At 49.1% G+C, this 18289-nt stretch overlaps 1 protein-coding gene across 7 annotated transcripts in view; it reads right to left on the bottom strand.

Moving 5' to 3' along the window:
* Positions 1–2189: 2189 nt before the first annotated feature.
* ATXN7L1 (ataxin 7 like 1) overlaps positions 2190–18289 on the bottom strand; it is a 227178-nt gene continuing 211078 nt past the window's right edge. For 4 of the 7 annotated variants that reach the window (XM_036327551.1, XM_036327557.1, XM_036327558.1 and 1 more), the window contains 5 exons: positions 15072–15193; positions 13366–13671; positions 9911–10838; positions 6533–6607; positions 2190–4773 (listed from right to left, as the gene is read on the bottom strand). In XM_036327551.1, coding sequence (XP_036183444.1) covers positions 4732–4773; positions 6533–6607; positions 9911–10838; positions 13366–13671; positions 15072–15193 — 1473 coding nt within the window. In that variant the 3' untranslated portion in view covers positions 2190–4731. The remainder of the gene's footprint in view (positions 4774–6532; positions 6608–9910; positions 10839–13365; positions 13672–15071; positions 15194–18289) is intronic. The other 3 variants (XM_036327552.1, XM_036327553.1, XM_036327554.1) reach the window with 3 other exon arrangements.

The raw sequence follows: 18289 nt of genomic DNA, 5'->3' as shown, positions 1-18289 counted from the left end.
CATACCCGTGACTCTAAATGTCACTCATAGACTAACGATTCCCAAATCGATGCCTCCAACTTAGACCTGCTGTTAGCTTCTGTCATGTGTATACCATGCCTTCTTGACACAGGAAGGCATTTCATAGTAATCTCATACATGAACATACATGCACAAAACAGAACTTTTGATCATCATGAAATGGTCCTCCCACCGGCCCCCTAAATAGCCTGTTCTTTCTCTGGTTTCCCACAGCTGAAGAAATGGCATCTGCACCCAACACCACTGCTCTACCAGAACCGGGAGTCTTCTTTCCCTTACTCTTTTTCTTTTCTTTTTTAAAATTTCTTTATTGATTAAGGTATTACATATGTGTCCTTATTCCCCTATTGCCACCCACCCCCCTTCCTTACTCTTGTATCTAATTCCTAAGCAAGTCTTGTCAATTTACTCTGTATCTCAGTTTATCGAGTCTACTCACTTCTCTTTCTCTCTGCGGCAGCCATCCTGGGGCCTCCCTGACATGTCTCACCCGGTCGCTTGCAAAAGCATCCAATTCTCCACACAGCAGCTAGAGGGTCTTTTCTCTTTCTTTCTTTCTTTTTTTAAATCCCTTCTTTTTTTCTTTTATAGAGGACCTTTTAACATGTCAGAGTATGCCATGTTCCTGAAGCCCTCCAAAGGATTCCTGCTGAATTAAGTACAAAACCCAAACTCTGAGAGCCTTTTGTGAGCTTGTCCTTGTCTCCTGTCCATCTCTCTCCCCTGCTCCACCCACAGTGGGTGTTCCCTGGGCTCTGGGAACGTACCGAACTTTTTCTGCCTTGGACCACCTCTGCCTGGGATTCTCTCCACACTGTGCCGGCAGCTGACTTCCTCAGAGAAAACTCCCTGACAGCACTCCCCTCACACACTTTGTCAGTTTCTCCTATTTTCTCTCTCAGAGAGTCATAGCATTTGCCGATATCTGTAATTACACATTTGATCCTGTGTTTATTTACTGTCTCTCCCACTGAGCTGCTTGCAGAAAGCAGCTGGGACTCTTGTCTGTTTCTCATCACTAAGCACAGAGCGCCTAGCTCAGGGGCAGCCGCAGCCAGGATGTTCCATAAGTATTTGTTGAATGAATCCACTCTCTTCTCTTCTATGCCTCAAATGTATGTCCTAGCAGTAAGGCTCGCCTGGCGAAAACACATTCACCCAAAAGACAAAAGAGAAATAACAAAAATCTAAATTTTATGAAAACCCAAAGACTTTGTTTTACAAACATATAAATTATTTTATTTACAAAGCCATGTTACAAAAAAAAAAAAAAAAAAAAAAAAAAGCCAAAAAAACAAATCGCTCACTGGAGAATGTCTCCAGGCCTGGTGCGGAACCATGGCGGTATCAATAGATACATGTTTGTTCTTTCCTTTTTAAAACTGTAAGCCATAGAGTTTACTATTTACACCTACTTTAGACATTTATTCTTACAATATCACAGGCATGGAATGAATTCTGATAGTGCTAACACATAAAGGTGCGGGACAAAGAAGGAAAAGACCTAGTGTTACAAAATGCGGATCGTAGAAAAGGAGAAACCCACTCCACAAGTGTGGCATTTGCTTAGAATGCTTGGACATGCTTTCTTCAAAATTCTTCTGGAAAAGGTTCTGAAGTCGGTAGTAGGAAAGGACAAGTGAGCAGGTGCAAATTCTTGTCTGTGCAACAACAGTTATTTAATATACCCCATGACTGACCAGCTACGTAAAACCCACAGTTTTGTTAAAGTGCCATGGGCCAACAGCATAACAAAATAGAAGGTGTAAATAGAAAATTTCTTTTTTTCCTTTTTTCAAAACAAGAGTTCACTGAGAATCAGCAATAATAGAATATGCTGTATAAACTATTCTCTACAAAGGTTGATCAGCGTTATTTACAATTGGTACTTTGATACAAAAGAAGGCATACAAGTTATCCAAGTCGCTTTGTTTTTATGGCTGACGGGTCTAGGCATTGCGCTATGCTTAACAACCAGAGCTTTCGAGCCTCTGTGGCTGGCGACAAGTCGCGAGATCTTCAGGCAAATGGGGGGGGTGTGGGGTGTGCAGTCACGGGGCTGGGAGAGAGGGTTGAGTGGGGTGGGCAGAACAAGAAGTACCCAAAGGGGATTGATCACCCGAATAGTGCTTTAGAGGCTGGTCCAGTTGAACTCCATTAAAACAAAACCATAGAAAACCTTTTATTTGCATTCCATTTTTTCAAGCTGTGAGTTTCGAATACATTGTTATAAAGTAAACCTGTGGTTGACTGTGAAGGAAGAAACACTGTGGGTTTTCCCTTTTTGCTCAGTTTTCCAGAAATGTCCTCGCCTTGGTCAGAGCCAGTCTTTCACCAAGTCAGCAGCATTCGGTGGGTAGCCTCTCTATCCCAGCTTGCAATTCTAGATGTAGAGAGCGAAAACGTTTACGCCGATGATTGAATTGCTCCTTTAGTCCCTGTCCAGACATTATTTCGCAGAAGCAGCCACTTCATCTCTCGACCTTCGTTTTCCCTCTTTGGATGTTAAGAGTTTATAGATCAGAGGGTTATTTTGTTGCTGAGATTTTTTTCGTTTTGTTTTTACTCCTGCAAGTTTTACAACTCAAAATAAATTATAAAAAAACAACAACAACACACAGACGTCTAAAACTGAACAAGACAAAAATTGTGCAAAAATAACAGATATGTACATACTTTTCAGTCTGAAGAAATGTACAATAAAAACATAATCCAAAGAACATTTTAAAAATATAAACATTGCTTAAACTTTCCTAAGTTTCATATTGTTTCTGAAACTATTCTGGTCAGTTAGCTCTGTAATATAGTAAAACATAAATTATTACAAAATTAACACTATAAAAATTTACTTTAAGAATATCTTCTAAACTTTTTTTTCAAAGGTTCTAATCTTGTTTATAATTTCTTAAACATTTATAAGTCTTAAATCTGCCTTAACCTTTTTTTTTAAAAAAAGAAAAAGTAACAATCTTCCCTTCAATTTGCAGTCTCTTTTTCCCAAGATGTAAATAAACCAGCATATAAGTGCACTTTTAACACTGTAGAAATAAAAATGAAATCATCTGAACTAATGTCCTGGTACCTAATATCAACTCATGATTTTAAAAAATCTTCATTTTATATTAAAAAAATTGTAGTAATCCTATAAGAAACACTGTCAGTGCAATTTCATTGATGCAAATCACTCCGCTAGCCTCCCGTCTTAGTGAAATTCAATTCCGTGCTGAAACTTAACAGTAGTCTGATCTTTGGGATGGGGGTGGGGATGGGAAGGGAAACTTCAGGGTGGGGATGAGGGTGTGTGTCCAGCTGCAACACCGGCTTTCCTTTCTCATGTAGGGATGAAGCAAGCACTCCTACTACCTGCGCCGTTGCATCGCTCGCCAAGTTACATGATGAACAGCACAGAACACTTACTTTATACTGTGAGTTACTTTCCGGACTGATTCCTGATTAAAGCTTACAGTATTGGGGTTTCTTTCAAACTCCAGTGTGAGCAGTTTCATAGCTGTGGGGCTCCAGCTTCGCTCCCCGTCACTAGGGAGTGGCATGGCCTTACCACTCTTTCCTGGGGTGGCTGTCTCTGAGCTGGGCCTCTGATAACCCAGCAGACCCTTATATAGGGGGCGCCGAGTCCCAGGGCCTTGGGGCCCAGGGCCCAGAGGCGTGAGGGTGGGGCAAGTATTCATTCTCACCAGGCGTTTGACACATAGCCCTCCATGGAAGCTTTCCCCCAGATCCTTCCTTCCCTCCTTCTTTCTCTTCTTGCTCAGCCCTGGAGGGCGGCTGGAGAATGTCCACAGCTGTGGGCACCGTGCCTTCTTCAGAGTGGCTTCCTGGGGTCCCCTGCCCTCTCCCGGGGGTGCTTCCCTCTCTGGCTCGCCCAGCTTTGGGCTCTTGCACATGGCACCCAGGAAGGGGTTTTGCAGCCTGGATTCCTAACAAGCTCAGATGACCACAGCCACCCCATCCCCACTATCTCCTGAGGGATAGCTTCTCCTACCCTCATTCTCTGCTTCCTACCACTTCCCAGGCCCGGTCCAGACCTGACCCAGTAGATCCTCTCTGAGCTGCACAGCTGGACAGTGGACCCGGTGCGCCCTAGAAACCTGATGAGTGTGCTCGGCCACCCTCCTGCCTCTGTTCTCCGCTCCCCAACCATCGGCTGCTCCCCAGCAAAGCCCCTCCCCAGCACAGCGTCCAGAGGTGAGCTTATGAGAGGCAACTTCCTGTGATGGCCTTGGGGACCCAGTGAGTGGCAGGTAGGAGGGGATGGGTGGGGAGGGATGGGCGGGCGGGCGAGGGCAAGGAAAGGAGCACTGCACGTGCTAAAGTTCGAGTTTCCGATGATGCCAACCGGGAACTGACATCCCGACCGTCTGCTCTCGTGGCTGGAGCAAGACGACGGTGCAGTAGTTGAATCAGAAGCTGGAGGAGTGGCCCCGAGCTTGGAAGAATGTGTACATGTGGCAAACGAAAGACAACGAAAACAAAACACTGGTACTGTTTTCTGTAAATCTCAAATTCACGTTCTTTTGCCTTTTTCTTTTTCTCCAAAACTAAAAATTGGTCATTAAAAAAAGAAAAAGAAAGGCCAGAGCCACAGGCGGGCCCAGGAAGTGGATCCCCCACTGCCCACTCCCTGCCCCCTTGGCCCCCTGGGTGGGACCAGAGGCCAGGCATTGGATTGGAAGTGGCTTCATAGTCTTGTTATGGAAGAGTCCTTATCCTGCCCGTTCTGTTTGTGGTCTTCTAGAAAAGAAAAGAAGGAAAGCTTGGGATTACCACGAGGATTCGAGACCAGAGTGCGATTTCTCATCTGTAACAGAAAGGATACCATCCCAACTCCTACAGCAGCCAAAGGCAGCTGTAATGAGCAATTGAGGGGATGGCTGTAAAGGACTCCATAAATGCAGGGATGAATCCTGTGGACACTCATGGGGTTCTCTCCAGGAGAGAGGACCAGAATAAGCCTGAGTTCTCTTTTTTTCTCTATTAGTTCACCTGGGATGTTTCCTATCTAACCTACAGACAGCACAGGGAATTATCTAAGGAAGAGGCAGAGTGATGGGTGAAGCATAGAGACTATGCAGATAGAGCAGGGGTGGGCAAACTTTTTGACTTGAGGGCCACAATGGGTTCTTAAACTGGACCGGAGGGCCGGAACAAAAGCATGGATGGAGTGTTTGTGTGAACTGATATAAATTCAAAGTAAACATCATTACATAAAAGGGTACGGTCTTTTTTTTTTTTTTAGTTTTATTCATTTCAAACGGGCCGTAGTTTGCCCACGGCTGAGATAGAGGTTTTGGGTTCAAGTTACTTAGCCTCTTAGTCCAGTCATCTTCATCTATATAAAATGAGGATAATTGTTTTGTCTCTCACAGGGTTTGTTAAAGGTCTAAATGCATGTAAAGGCTGTTTGGCCCAGCACCTGCAGAGAAAGGGCTCAACAAACGAGAGCTATTATCATTGCTATCACATTCCTTAAGGCTGACTGCCAGCGTTTCGGGTTCCCATAGGCGGGCCCGGAGCACCGGGCAGGCGCACTAGCCACCTGTGCAGGAGGTCTGCCTGCGCACAGGTGAGACCCCCACCCACTCCGGGCACAGAGGATGGGTGGCAGGTGCTCAGGCCCCAACAGGGCCATAGCGACTCAAAATAATGGAGGCACCTTCCTTGATTTGGGGATACAAAGACTGTTTCCCTATAACCTTCACCCAAATTCTACCCCAGATTTGTGAGGAAACCCCAAAGGCCAAAATGCAGACAAATACATTGCAATTTGTCGTCTGCAAAGCTTACGGCATATCCAAGACAACACAACGCAGCCATAGCTGTATTTTTTCCAATCACGCATGGCATGCAGAAACCCGCCCCCTGCGCTCCCTGGCCTCCCCCGGATGCACACACTCTCCAATGGAGAAAATTATTTACACACTGACTAACTCTCACACCTCAAGTTTATAAAACTCCTATACCTACCCTGAATATTCCCAGCTTGGAACCACGCTCTGAATGGTAGCTCTAGCTCCCCAGAGGCCTTGAGAAAGCTGCCACTAGTAAGGCCCTTTAGTCAACATCATCTTATTTAATTTTCACAGTAATCTTAGGGGGTAGGCATTGATTTTGCCATTTAACAGATGAAAAAAAAAATAGACTCAAAGTAATCTGCCTAATATTACACAGCTGCTAATAATAACAATAGCTAATACCTGTGTGTTATATTGGGCATTTTCTAGAGGCTTTATGTGAATAAATTAATTTAATCCTCACAAAAGCCCTATGAGGTAGGGACCATTATAATCCCCATCTTATGGCGAGGAAACGGAAGCACAGAGGAGTTAAGTAACTTACCCAAGGGCACACAGCTAATAAGTACTAACTTTGGAAGCCAGACAGCCATGCTGTTAACTGGAGATGAGATGTGAACCAGGATCTGACCCAAATACCCACATTCTTCCCACCCCGCTGATGGCCTCATGCACTTTAGCCTCCCCCAGTAACTTACCTGTCGGCTGTGTCCTGGGCTGGATATGCTGGAAGGGCTGGACTGTGACAGAGCGAGGCTGCTATTTTTCCCAACCTGAAAGACACCAGCGAAGCCCTACTCAGATCATGAGCCAGCGTGGGGAAGGCCCGCCAAGACCACGTGCCAACAGGGAAAGGAGAGGACTGAGTAATAACCTGCTCATTCTCCTCGCGTCCACTTTAAACGGCAGCGAAAACGAAAATGTTTCAGGGGGTGCCTTGAGGATGCCACTCTCACCCCAGAGGGAAAGCATAATGGAGGGGAACTCAATTCTGCTTCCCAGATGTGGATGTTTTAGGGATGAGGACAAAGCCAACTGGCTAGAGGCCTGCCCCGCCCCACCCCGCCACCCTGCCACCGGGAGCATTGAACTCCACAGAGGCCAGCTTTTCTGTGGCCAAAGGGTTACACAAACTCCTCCACCTCTGAACTCAGTTCTAGACCCACTTATTTCTAGCTCAGCCTCCCGAGGACCAGCGGGGGATAAAAGCTTGGGCCTTTTTCTCAGTCAGTTTTCTCAGGCAGGAGACACAGTGCACACCTTCCTGTTCCTGAGAAAAATGGCAAGATGGCACTGGGCTTCCTCTTCCATGGGAGGCTGAGCTGGTCCTTGGACAGTGCCCTGGGAGCATGTGACTGTCCTTGGCACATATGGACTGGTCCTCAGGCAAGTACCGTTCCAGAGGCAGCTCCCGCCTTTGGCCTGTAAAGAGCCGGCCTTCACATGGCTGGTGTGGCTCAGTGGTTGAGCATCAACCTATGAACTGGAGGTCATGGTTCAATTCCCAGTCAGGGCACATGCCTGGGTTGGGGCTCAATCCCCAGTGAGGGGCATGCAGGAGGCAGCCGATTCTCATCATTGATGTTTCTATCTCTTTCTCCCTCTCCCTTCCTTTCTGAAATAAATTAAAAAAATATGTATGTAAGAAAAGAGCTGACCTTCTACATTAATTCAGCTTTGCATAAGGACATCTGCCTTACACTTGCAGTCTTTTTGTTTAATTTAATACTTCTGTGGCAAATTCTGGCCTTACATCTATCAGAAACAATGAAACAGAACCTCAATTGGTCCCCAAAGCACATGTTTACCTTGAATTTCTCAATCTCACACCACGCCCCTTCCAATCTCCTAAGAGAATCAACACAGATTCCAAAGGCTTTTCCCTAACATTCGGAAATCACCGGTGGTCACCCTGGACAAAGCCTTTTCTTAATGGCCTGGTGACAAGCACCTAGGTACCACCTAGACCCAAGGCAGCCGTTTCGGATGTCATCAGCTTTTTGGATTTCCTTCCTGACGGACCCTCGCGGGGGGAGGCTTGTCTGCTCCTCTCACCCTGGTGGTGACTGGTTCACAGTGTTTACTGAACATGTCCCATGGTCCGGCAGACCAAACAGTCAACAGAGCGATATTTACTCAACACAGAGGCACTCCACTAACACATTAGGGGCCTGGGGGTGAAGAGCCCAGACTCCAGAGCTAAACTGCCTGGTTTAAATCCCAGCCCTACTATTTACTTGCTGTGTGACTTTGGGCACATTGCTGAACCTTCCTGTGCCTTGGTTTACTCATCTATAAAAGGGCAGTAATAAAGGTAATGGCTACGTGTTAAATATATCTGACGTACTTGGAGCAGAGCCCATCTCCTAAGTCAGCGATTCTCAACCTGTGGGTCGCGACCCCTTTGGCGGTTGAACGACCCTTTCACAGGGGTCGCCTAAGACCATCCTGCATATCAGATATTTACATGACGATTCATAACAATAGCAACATTACAGTGATGAAGTAGCAACGAAAATAATTTTATGGTTGGGTCACAGCATGAGGAACTGTATTTAAAGGGCCAGAAGGTTGAGAACCACTGTCCTAAGTGTTAGCTGCTAGGATTTTATCTAAAATGGGTGATAGTATAGCCTGGCCACTCAGGGTGTGGCCTGCAAACCAGTGGCCTGTTAGAAATGCAGACTCTGAACGCCCCCTCCCCCTGCCCCGCCCCCCAACCCACCTGCTGACTCAGAACCTGCGACCCCCAGGGAATTCCGTGCACATTTAATCTTCGGAAGTCCTGGCTGTGCCCTCCATCCGCACTTGGAGGTGGCACTGACCCACGGGTGAGCCTCAGCGTAGGGCCCTGCGGCTGCTGGCCCCCTCCCCCTGCAGCCCTGGCACCGAGGAGCCAGAAGGCAGCAAGCACATCTGCGGCAGCTGCACACATGTTCGAGGGGCCGGGCTCCAGTGAGGTGACCTATGTCCTCCCCTCTCTCTCCTTGGCCTCGGTGGCAGCTTGTCTGGCGCTTGGGATGCAAACTTGCTGCTTCTCCAGTGTTTACTTGTGATTTGTGAATCCCCCTCTGGATGCTCTCTTCGTGAGGTTTTAACAAGTTTCATATAAAGACGACACAAAGCAATAAAACATCTTTTTAACAACTGCTTCTCGTCTCTCCCGAGTCCTCGTCCCCAGATGGGGCTGGGCTCAGGGTCCGGCCCACTTCATTCTGCGGCCGTGAACCTGGGGCTGCGGCCATCTGTGTGCTGCCCTGGCAGGTGCAAGGCCCAGGGCAGGCCTGCGAGCGGCCCCTCTGGCACTCTCTCTCTCCGCTGAGCCCAATGGCACCATCTGGCGCGGGTGGGGACTCTCCGAAGTCGCTTCCCCAGCCTGGGAGACAGACTCGACTCGAGGGTGTGAACAGAACACAAGGGAATGACACACAGACTCTCCCTGGACCACGCCACGTTCCCACAGCTCCCCTCACAACACGCCCCCCTATTTGTACTGTGGCATCGCACAGTTCTGTGCCAGTTGCTGTTAGTTCTACTTTTGGGAAAAAAGAGTTGTATCAGTAAGGGGGTGGGGGGCAGGGGCATCGAGGCAGCCAGGTAAAGTGGGAACAGTCCCCTGGGGGCTGGAAGCACGAGCCATCACCCCCAGGTGAGACCCTGGTCACAATTTAACCTGCCTGGCCTCAGCTCTTCCTAAGGGGACTCCAACAGATCAGATAAAACTCCGTGGCAACAGAACCCTTTAACAAAATCATCCTCAGAAGCTCCAGATAGAAAATGGAAGCAGAGTGGGGGAACTCAGGGTCTCGCTGTGCCTCAGTTTCCTCCTCTGTAAGGTGGTGATGACAACAGTACCAACCGCACTGGGTAGCTGTGAGGATTAAATGAGGAAATATTTGCAAGGTGCTTAGGGTAGAAAGTATCGGTTAAGTAACCGCTCTCCCAGCAGAGAGGGGCAGTGGCCTATGGGGACAACGAGACAGTCACCTGGCTAAGCAGGGGCGCTGCCCGGCTCCCGCTGCCCCTGGGGCTGAGGAGGCAGTGCCAGGAGGGCCCTGGCTGGACGGGTCCCTTACCTGCCGAGAGGAGGTGCTGTTAACGGGATCGGGCATCGGTGTGAGAAGGCTGGGCGGGTTCTTTTTGTGAACGCTATTCATACCAGGCATTTTAGTGATTTTACAGGCTTTGCTACTAGAACTCGAGTTCTTACGCTTTTTTCCTTCTGATTTGTCAAAAGAGAGGGGCAGAGAAGACACGGCATTGTGTGAGGCCAGAGAGAGGTCACCTGCGAGGGAGGGCACTGCCAGGGGACAGGAGTCGCTGCCGCCCACGGAGCCCAGGTGTCTCCCTATGTCCGGGGGCCCGCCGGGCAGCGAGGTCCGTCCTGGGGGCTCCAGTTTGGCACTGAGTGGGCTCACCCCGTTGTTGGAGGTGTGCACGGACAGACTGTTATAGGGCGGAGCCGCCTGGTAGGAGTTCAAAGCGGAACTGGCGTTCAGAACACAGTTCTTTTTGTGGGGCCCTGACAAGGGGGACGGGAGGGAGGTCTGCAAGGAGAACGAGGCGGAAGTCGACGACTGCGGCTTCCTCTTTTTGTTACTTGGAGGCTCGTCGCTCCGCGCAGACAGGTCTTTGACTTTTGAGGATCTGCTGGTTTTGGTTTTGGATGGCTTGTGGGATGGGGAAGGGATGACGGCTGGTATCGGGGACACGGCGGATGGGGCCTTGAAGGTTGAGTCCATGATGCTGAGGGTTGCGGCCACATGAGGGAAAGCTGTGGGGTGTGGCATGAGGGCGCTTGGGTCCGGCGATGTCACGAAAGCTGCGTTGGGGAGCATGGCTGATGTCATGATGTAAGAAGAGGTGAGTCTCGAGCTGATGGGAGCTGAAGGAAGATACACAGCACTGGGGTGGCTGAAGGGCTGTAACACGGATGCTGGAACGGGGGTGGTGATGTGGGCTGCTGGCGAGGGCATGGGGCTATCTGCCGCAGGAGGGATTTTCCTAAACGTGAGAGAAGAGTGAGAGAGACACAGTGAGCAACAGGCCTGGCATTCCTGGAGGCTCGACCACATGTGAGTGTCGGGGCTCCGGAGAAACCCCGGGAGAACCAGACTATGGAAAATGAAGCCTTGAAGGATGGCGACATCTGAAGGATGGCCCCTCCCTACGGCTCCCCGACTGCAATATCCCGCACCCTATTTAATCACTTTTGGGTTTTCGGTCCTTTTTCCCGTGCTTGGCTACTGGATACCGGCTGATCTGGGTGCACGGATAAAAGGCGAATGTGATTTAGAATATACATTTCCCCCGCGGTATTCTTCTCTCCCTCTCTTTTTATTTCAGTAACGATGGAAGGTGGTTTTTAATGAGAAGTGGCCACTTCACACTTAGGTCCTGGCGTGTAGTAAGAATAGTGAGGACAAGGCTTTGTCACCTGCACACGAGCCAGAGCAGCCCTTTGCCCATTGCCTGTCCCCTGCCTCCCCACCCTGCTCCTGGTTCCACAGGCAGAGTGGGAAACACCCCTCTCTTCCACAGGCCCGCCTCCTCCTGCATTTCCTCTTTGCAGCCTCTGGTTTATTCCATAGAGAGGCCCTTCCACGTTAGCATGTGGCACCTGGCTCCTGCTGGCCGGGCCATGGAGGCCGCAGGGCAGTGGAGGGTCGGGGCTTGGGAAATGAGGCAGATGTCAACTGGCCCAGCTCCAGGACTGATTTTTTCCCTGTCCACCCCCTCTACCCCTAGTCCCAGCTCTCACTCAGAGGAGCTGTAATTGGGGTGGCTGCCCTTCGACAGGTCTTCTTGTCCCTGTATTAGGAAAGGTTGAGAGTACAGGGACCCTCATGTATCCAGAGAAGGAGGTCAGGAATTTCTAGTTTGCTCTGAACAAATGCAGGGCCGGGGCCCAGGAGAACATGTGGGTGGGGAAGGTCTTCCTGGAGGTTGGGAGTGCCTGGGAGCAACCCCCAGGCCTCTCATACTTGGGGAGCTAAGGCCGGCCTGGCGGTGGCTACTCTTGGGGCCTCCCTGCAAACCCCATCTTTGGAACTTGTGCTGGAAACAGCTCCCACTTCCAAATCGTGGCCTGGGGACCTGGAGGAGCACAGGGGCCTTGCGGGCACCATTTGTTCCCAATTTGCAGGAAAGAATACTGGCTCTTTTCTATTTCCCACCTTGCCCCTGCCCTGTGTCCCCTGGGGATCAATCCCCAGCAGTTAGGAATTCACTCTCCTTCTTCAAAAGCAGCACTTAAAGGCGGGCAGGCCTGGGCCCTGCACCCCAGGAGCTTGGAGCCAGGTGTGAGATGGGGCTTCTCCAGTCCCTTCTCTCCAGGTGGCCACCCTCCCAGCTCTGGCATCAGGGGGCTCTGGAAAGAGGCCCCGCTGACTAGGATATGCCTCTCCTAGCGCTATGCTCTCAGGATTCCGTTTCTGCCTGCAGTTAGGTGAAGCCACGGCTTCGATTTTTAGAATTGGAATCCAGAGGAGGAATTCTTGAATATAGACGAACAGAGTCCTTGAAAACATCAGACTGAGGAGATAAAGAGAAAAAAGTTGCCATTTTTTTTGTGTGGTCAAAATGGTGTTTGAAAATCTACTTTCTCTCAAGCCTAAAGAGGGTAGGAGATCCTGTCAGCACTAAATAAGTGCTCCATTAAGACTTATTGCAATGAACGAATGAGTGAACGGATGGATGGATGGATGGATGGGCGGGTGGATGGGTGAGCAGGTGATTCTCAGTAGCAACAGCACTATGCATGCTGGGCAAGGACTCCCGTATAATCAGACTGGAAAGGTCTACACGCGCCCTCAGACTGCCTGGCACTGCACAACGCCCTCCCCATAGGGCCAGAGCCTCTCTCACGTGTGCGGCGTCAGCACACTTGCCCTGGGCTCGGCTGCCTCTCTGTGGACTGCAGGCCTCCCGCTCCATCTTCCCTCGCCTCAAGTCTCTTACCAGTTAAAGTCTGGATAGAAGTACAGGTAGAGGCTAGGCAGTTACTTGTAATAAAACGTTGTTTACAAGAACCAGCTGGCTCATTGAGAGAGGACCCCATTCAATGACCTTCACTAGCATCCACTCTGAAGGTCTGTCCCCATTTGTCATGTTCCCATCAATAGCATAAATTCATGCTTCCGCTTGTGCTGACAAGCTGAGCTCAAGTCCTTCACCTTGCCTCGCTGACACTCAGGACTGGGATGGGGGCTGTTTTTTGGCCTACTTCTTCTCCCTTTCCTTCCTGTCCCATGAATCTTAAGTGGATAGCAGAGGCAGGAGGGGAGGAGGGCAGGGGGTGCAGGGCAAGGGCCATGAGGCAGCTCACTGTCCCCGGGACCCCCGATCCCCACGCTAAGCAGTTTCTGTGTCTGTCTAGGGGCCGAAGGGCAGTGGGTTTCGGCTTTGCAGGCTGTGCCTGGTTTAGGTCCTGCACGCTGGCCTAGGGAAGTCCCGTCAAAAGCCCACAGATGCGAATAAGTTACAGAGCCCGTCCTCCCCTGCCAGCTGGCGTGGAGCTCCAGATGCTGACCTGGCTGAAAGAGAATACTGTGTTGGCGTCTCCTGATGCAGAGTTAAATGCTTGTTAAAGAAAAAAGAGTCTTGGCCGTTCCTTTTCTTCCTAATGTCTTCCACGCCCTCATCGGCTGCCTTCCCTCCAGGTTCGGGCCCGTCCGGGCCTGGGGTTTGGGCAGCGAGGTTGAGAGGGCAGCGGGGTGCTACGCTCTCCAGAGTTGACACCCAGGCAGCCCCAATGTTGCTCAGTGACAGTAGGTTGGTTAGGCAAGTCCTGAAAAGGGGGGAGGGACCTGACGCCCTGTGGCTCGGGTTTCTGTGCCTGAGGAGGAAAGGAATATGGAGCTTGAGCTGACAGGACACCAGGTAGCGCAATACAGATCAACACATTCCTTCCACGTGCCTGGGTTTTACACTTCCACCACACAGCCGAGCAAAGAGTTGCGAGAATCCCAAGGCCGGCTGCCATCACCGTGGGGAAACAGTCGCAGAAGGACAAATGAACCAGCACCCCCGGGCTCGGCAACCCCGCATGCAGCACCGACTGGTGTTTAGGAGGAACACACCAGGTGTCCAGGGTGCCTTTAAGGCACACTGGGCAGTCACTCAAATGGGAAGAAATGATAAGCTTCTCTATGGCCCTTTCCTACTGTACAGGAAGTGTTAACATTTAGTCCTAAGTCCACTGTGAGAGCTCACTCCTCCTAGAAGTTCAGGTCTGGAAGCTCTTTGGGCATCACAGCTGCCTGGGAGAGGGGCAGGTTTTGAATTCGGTTCCCATCCCCGCTGCCAGTGCCCTCTTAGTTCTTAGGGATGCCGTCCTTGCCTTTACTGGCTTCCGCTGGGCAGCGGGAGGGGTTCAGAGTTGGCGTTCCTGAACCATCTGGGCTTAGATCTGAGGGAGCTACGCTTCTAATGGATTGTGATATCTTAAGAGCTCACCTGTGCAGGAGTGGGGGTGGGGATAGGCAGCAGGCTGGTCTTGTGTTATCAAGTGGCCAGAAGGGCAGTTTCGTATGTGCTGTGGTTTGAGAGGGTCTCTAGCCTGTCATTGCTTCACAATAGCATTTTCCTAAGTCAAGAAGATTTCTTCCTTTTTTATGAAACTCCTATGAAAATGTAAATACATCGGGGGGTGTTGGAGAATAAAGGGACACGAGAGACACGGAACGTCAGTTTGGGTTTAGGTTAGAGAGCAGTGTGAGCAGAGGAGAGGAGCGGGGTCTAGGGAGGTGGGAAGGGCCAAAGACAAGCTTAACCACCTTCACAACATCACTCAGGATCTGCCCTGCTGGCCGATGGACATGTTTTTTTCATAGGATATTAAGCAATTAGAAATTGGTCCATAACCATTCTGACATTTTTAGTATTGGCATTGTAGCCTTAATATTACAAACAGAAACATATTCTTAACATCCTTACATGTTCTTACTCACAGCAAAAGAGGCCTTTTGTAACTGTTAAATAAGCTCGTATCTAATACCCTTTTCATTTAGAAGATTACCAACACAAAGACGACAAAGCATAACACACATCATACGTGTCTCTGGAACACCGTAGGCAGGCCCTCAAGAGCTGACAGTTAAGAATTTATCATGAATCCTGACTTCAGAATCATTTTGTTCTGTGAAGAGCCAATTACTGACACTCATTTAGAAAGCTGGGGTTCAGATAGTTGTGGGGCAGCTCTGATCTCACATTGCACAAAAACTGCTCACTTACTTCCACATCTGTGAATTCAAGTGCTTTTCTACCATGGAGTTTAGTGCGAATCGAAAACGATCCCATCTTCTATCGAACACATAGTACCCTCGTCCCATGAGGCGACTCCCGAATGAGCAAAACTGTGAGGGGAAAAAACACATTTTAATTTTGATTACAGGTTACTAAGCTAATATAAACCATACAGAGAAAAATAACATTTGCATAAAAACACACAGGGGTACAATTTTACTCAAAATAAGGAAGCAAATAGTACTGGAGCCAAAAATATTTCTATAGTGCTTTAGTTTGAGCTCTAGATTTTCTGCAGAACATCACATTATGACTCAACAATAGTAACATTTAATTTTCTATAGCACAGAGGGCTACCTTCTCTATATCTGGGACTGAGCCAACATTCCCAAACCAACAACATTCAGCAACCAGGATTTTTTTTTAGCACCACCTGCCTATTGAATCATCCATGTTCCTTCCTTCCTTCCTTCCTTCCTTCCTTCCTTCCTTCCTTCCTTCCTTCCTTCCTCCTTCCTCCCTTCCTCCCTTCCTCCCTTCCTCCCTTCCTCCCTTCCTTCCTTCTCTTAACGTTTTATAATTGATTTTTAGAGAGGGAACGAAGAGGAAGAGAGAGAACTATTGATAGTAGAGCAAAACATTGATCGGCTGACTCCTGCATGCCCCCTACCAGGGATTGGGCCCAGAACCCGGGCACGTGCCTGGACAGGGAATCGAACCAGTAACCTCTTGGTGTGAGGGACAACACCCAACCAACTGAACCCCACCAGCCAGGGTTCATCCATCCTCTTAAGGAACTTGGTGGGTCTTTACTTCTCATTATAGTAATGGAAACACCTCATTCTGATGTTCTTCTGCCAACTGATCATACCTTTCCTATCTGTTGTCAACAGAGTCTTTTCACTTCTGACTCGACTATACTTCTCCTTTCCCAGTCCTGACCTCATCTCCTCCCCCGTCAGCACTTGTGGGCTGCCCGGGGGTGGGGACACATCACTGCCTCCAAGCTTATACTCTGCTGTTCCGACTGCCTGTCTTCTTCCCTCTTCTCTATCAATGCCAATTTTCCCCTCCCTCAGCGCCCTAATCGAGACTCCCATTTCCAGTGGTCTTCATCTGAGTAACTTTGCCTATCTATGAACTCCCACCCCACACATATTGCATACTTTATTGCCTTTCACCTTGGAATCACCACATAGTTTTATGTTACATGTAATGCCTATGTGCCTGACTTGATTATAAATGTATAAAGGCCAGAGGGCCAATTATCTTCTTCAATATGAGGATAGGAGGGATTTGGGCTAAACGACGCATTAGAGAGATAAGGTCCCACACAATGTTTAAATCAAACCATCACACTGAAAACATATGGCTGAAATATAGGCAGTTAGATGTTTAATAAACATCATTTTATTATGGTGTTAGGACAACCAGAAATGCAAGAAGTGGCCTCTGAGAAGGTGACATTTGGCTGGTCTAGAGCTCAGACGAGTCTGCAAATGACTCTATAACTCAAATGCGGCTTCTCTCTCTTTCCCCAGGCCTCCCAGCAGCTCCTGGCCTCCGTCCCAGACACAGTGTTGGATTGGCACTCATTCCACAAACCCTTCCTGGAACCTGCCTTTGGAACAGCTCTCAGGAGCAAATGCAAGACCTTCCCTTTGTTTGGTTCCTGCTTATGCTTGGGGGCTTTTGTATTCAAATATTGCTACCCATCAAATCTGGCACTTCTGACGGAAAACTCTCTCTTGCACTTTCATATGAAGTGCTTATTGACCAAGCAAGAAAACATACAAAGGGGACTCCCCAGCGTGGAAGCTGGTCCCCAGCATCCAGTGGGAGCTCTTCCAGGTCGAGACATCTTTTCTTCCTTCATCCCAGTTGCTAAAGACACACTGAACCAGGGCTCATTACAAAAATGATTTAATATAGCAATTGACCATGAGAGAAAGGACAAAGCAAAGAAACAAATCCATGGCCTTTCCATTAAATCAGCAAAACATTAAGGGCACACAAATCCGCTGTGTGAGGGTCCAGTGATTCGAATCCTCTGTAGCCTGGCAGCTTGTCATCTGGACAAACATCTTTAAAAAATATTGCTCTTTTTGATGATCACTAGAACTGTTCATGTTGTTTCTTTTTTATTGAAGATTTTTAAAATTGATTTTTAGAGAGAGATGAAGGGAGAGAGAGAGAGAAACATGGACGTGAGAGTGAAACATCAGTCAGCTACCTCCTACACACCCCCTACTGGGGATCAAGCCGGCAACCTGGGCATGTGCTCTGACTGGGAACTGAACCAGTGACCTTTCGGTGCATGGGACCACATGAGTCACCCGGGGCTGGACAAACATCTTGATGTGCTCCAGGCTTTGGTCTTCTGGTAGAGTCCAGTCTCTCTCTCTGCCCTGGGCAGAGGGGGGCGGGGTGGCACCTTTTTGTCTTTGCTGTCTGTATCTCTCATTCCATAGAAATGCAAGGCCAGGTGCCACAGGAATAATATTCCTGTTTGCATATTACGTCTTGGCAGAGCCGCAGATCCTCACTGCATTGGCCACCATGTCAGACTCCACAGGTTGCCAATCTCATCAACTGCCACCAACTCCCACCTCTCCCTGCCTTTTTCTTGCTAACAGAACCACACTTTTGCTCTGATATGTGACATGGAGCAGTGAGCAGGGAAGGTGGGTCTCTTCCCAGAACCTTGGGGTGAATCGTGCTGGCTCCATCCTGTGCCACTGCAATCCCATCCTTCTCTGTTGTCGAGTGGCACAGGGGTGGGCATGTGACCCACTTCTGGCAGATGGCAGGGGAAATCTGGTGGTGGGGGGGGGAGGGTTCAGGAAGATTTTCTTCCCAATGAAATGATATAAAATAGCACCTTAGGAGAAGACTCCCTTTCTATTTGTCCCTTTCCATCCGTGCAAATGCTACTGGGTGAGGGTTGGAGCAGACATACTGAGACCAGGTATGAAAGGGGAAGAGGCTGCACAGAGCTCCCCTCCGCTTGGAACCTCCCACCTCTAGACTTCTTGTTATACGAGATAATTAGGCGACCGTAGTGCATGCACTGTATGAGTTGAGTTTTCTGTTACTGGCAGTCAAAGGCATTCCTGATTGTCCCTCACTATTTCTGAAATAGCTAAGAGGCAAAGGTCTCAGGCTGCGGGTCCAGGCCACCATCATTCCCAGCAGCAGGAAGTGAA

The sequence above is a fragment of the Myotis myotis genome, unplaced genomic scaffold (assembly GCF_014108235.1).
Source record: "Myotis myotis isolate mMyoMyo1 unplaced genomic scaffold, mMyoMyo1.p scaffold_m19_p_11, whole genome shotgun sequence".
NCBI lineage: Eukaryota > Metazoa > Chordata > Mammalia > Chiroptera > Vespertilionidae > Myotis > Myotis myotis.
This window is presented reverse-complemented; position numbering and strand designations above follow the sequence as displayed.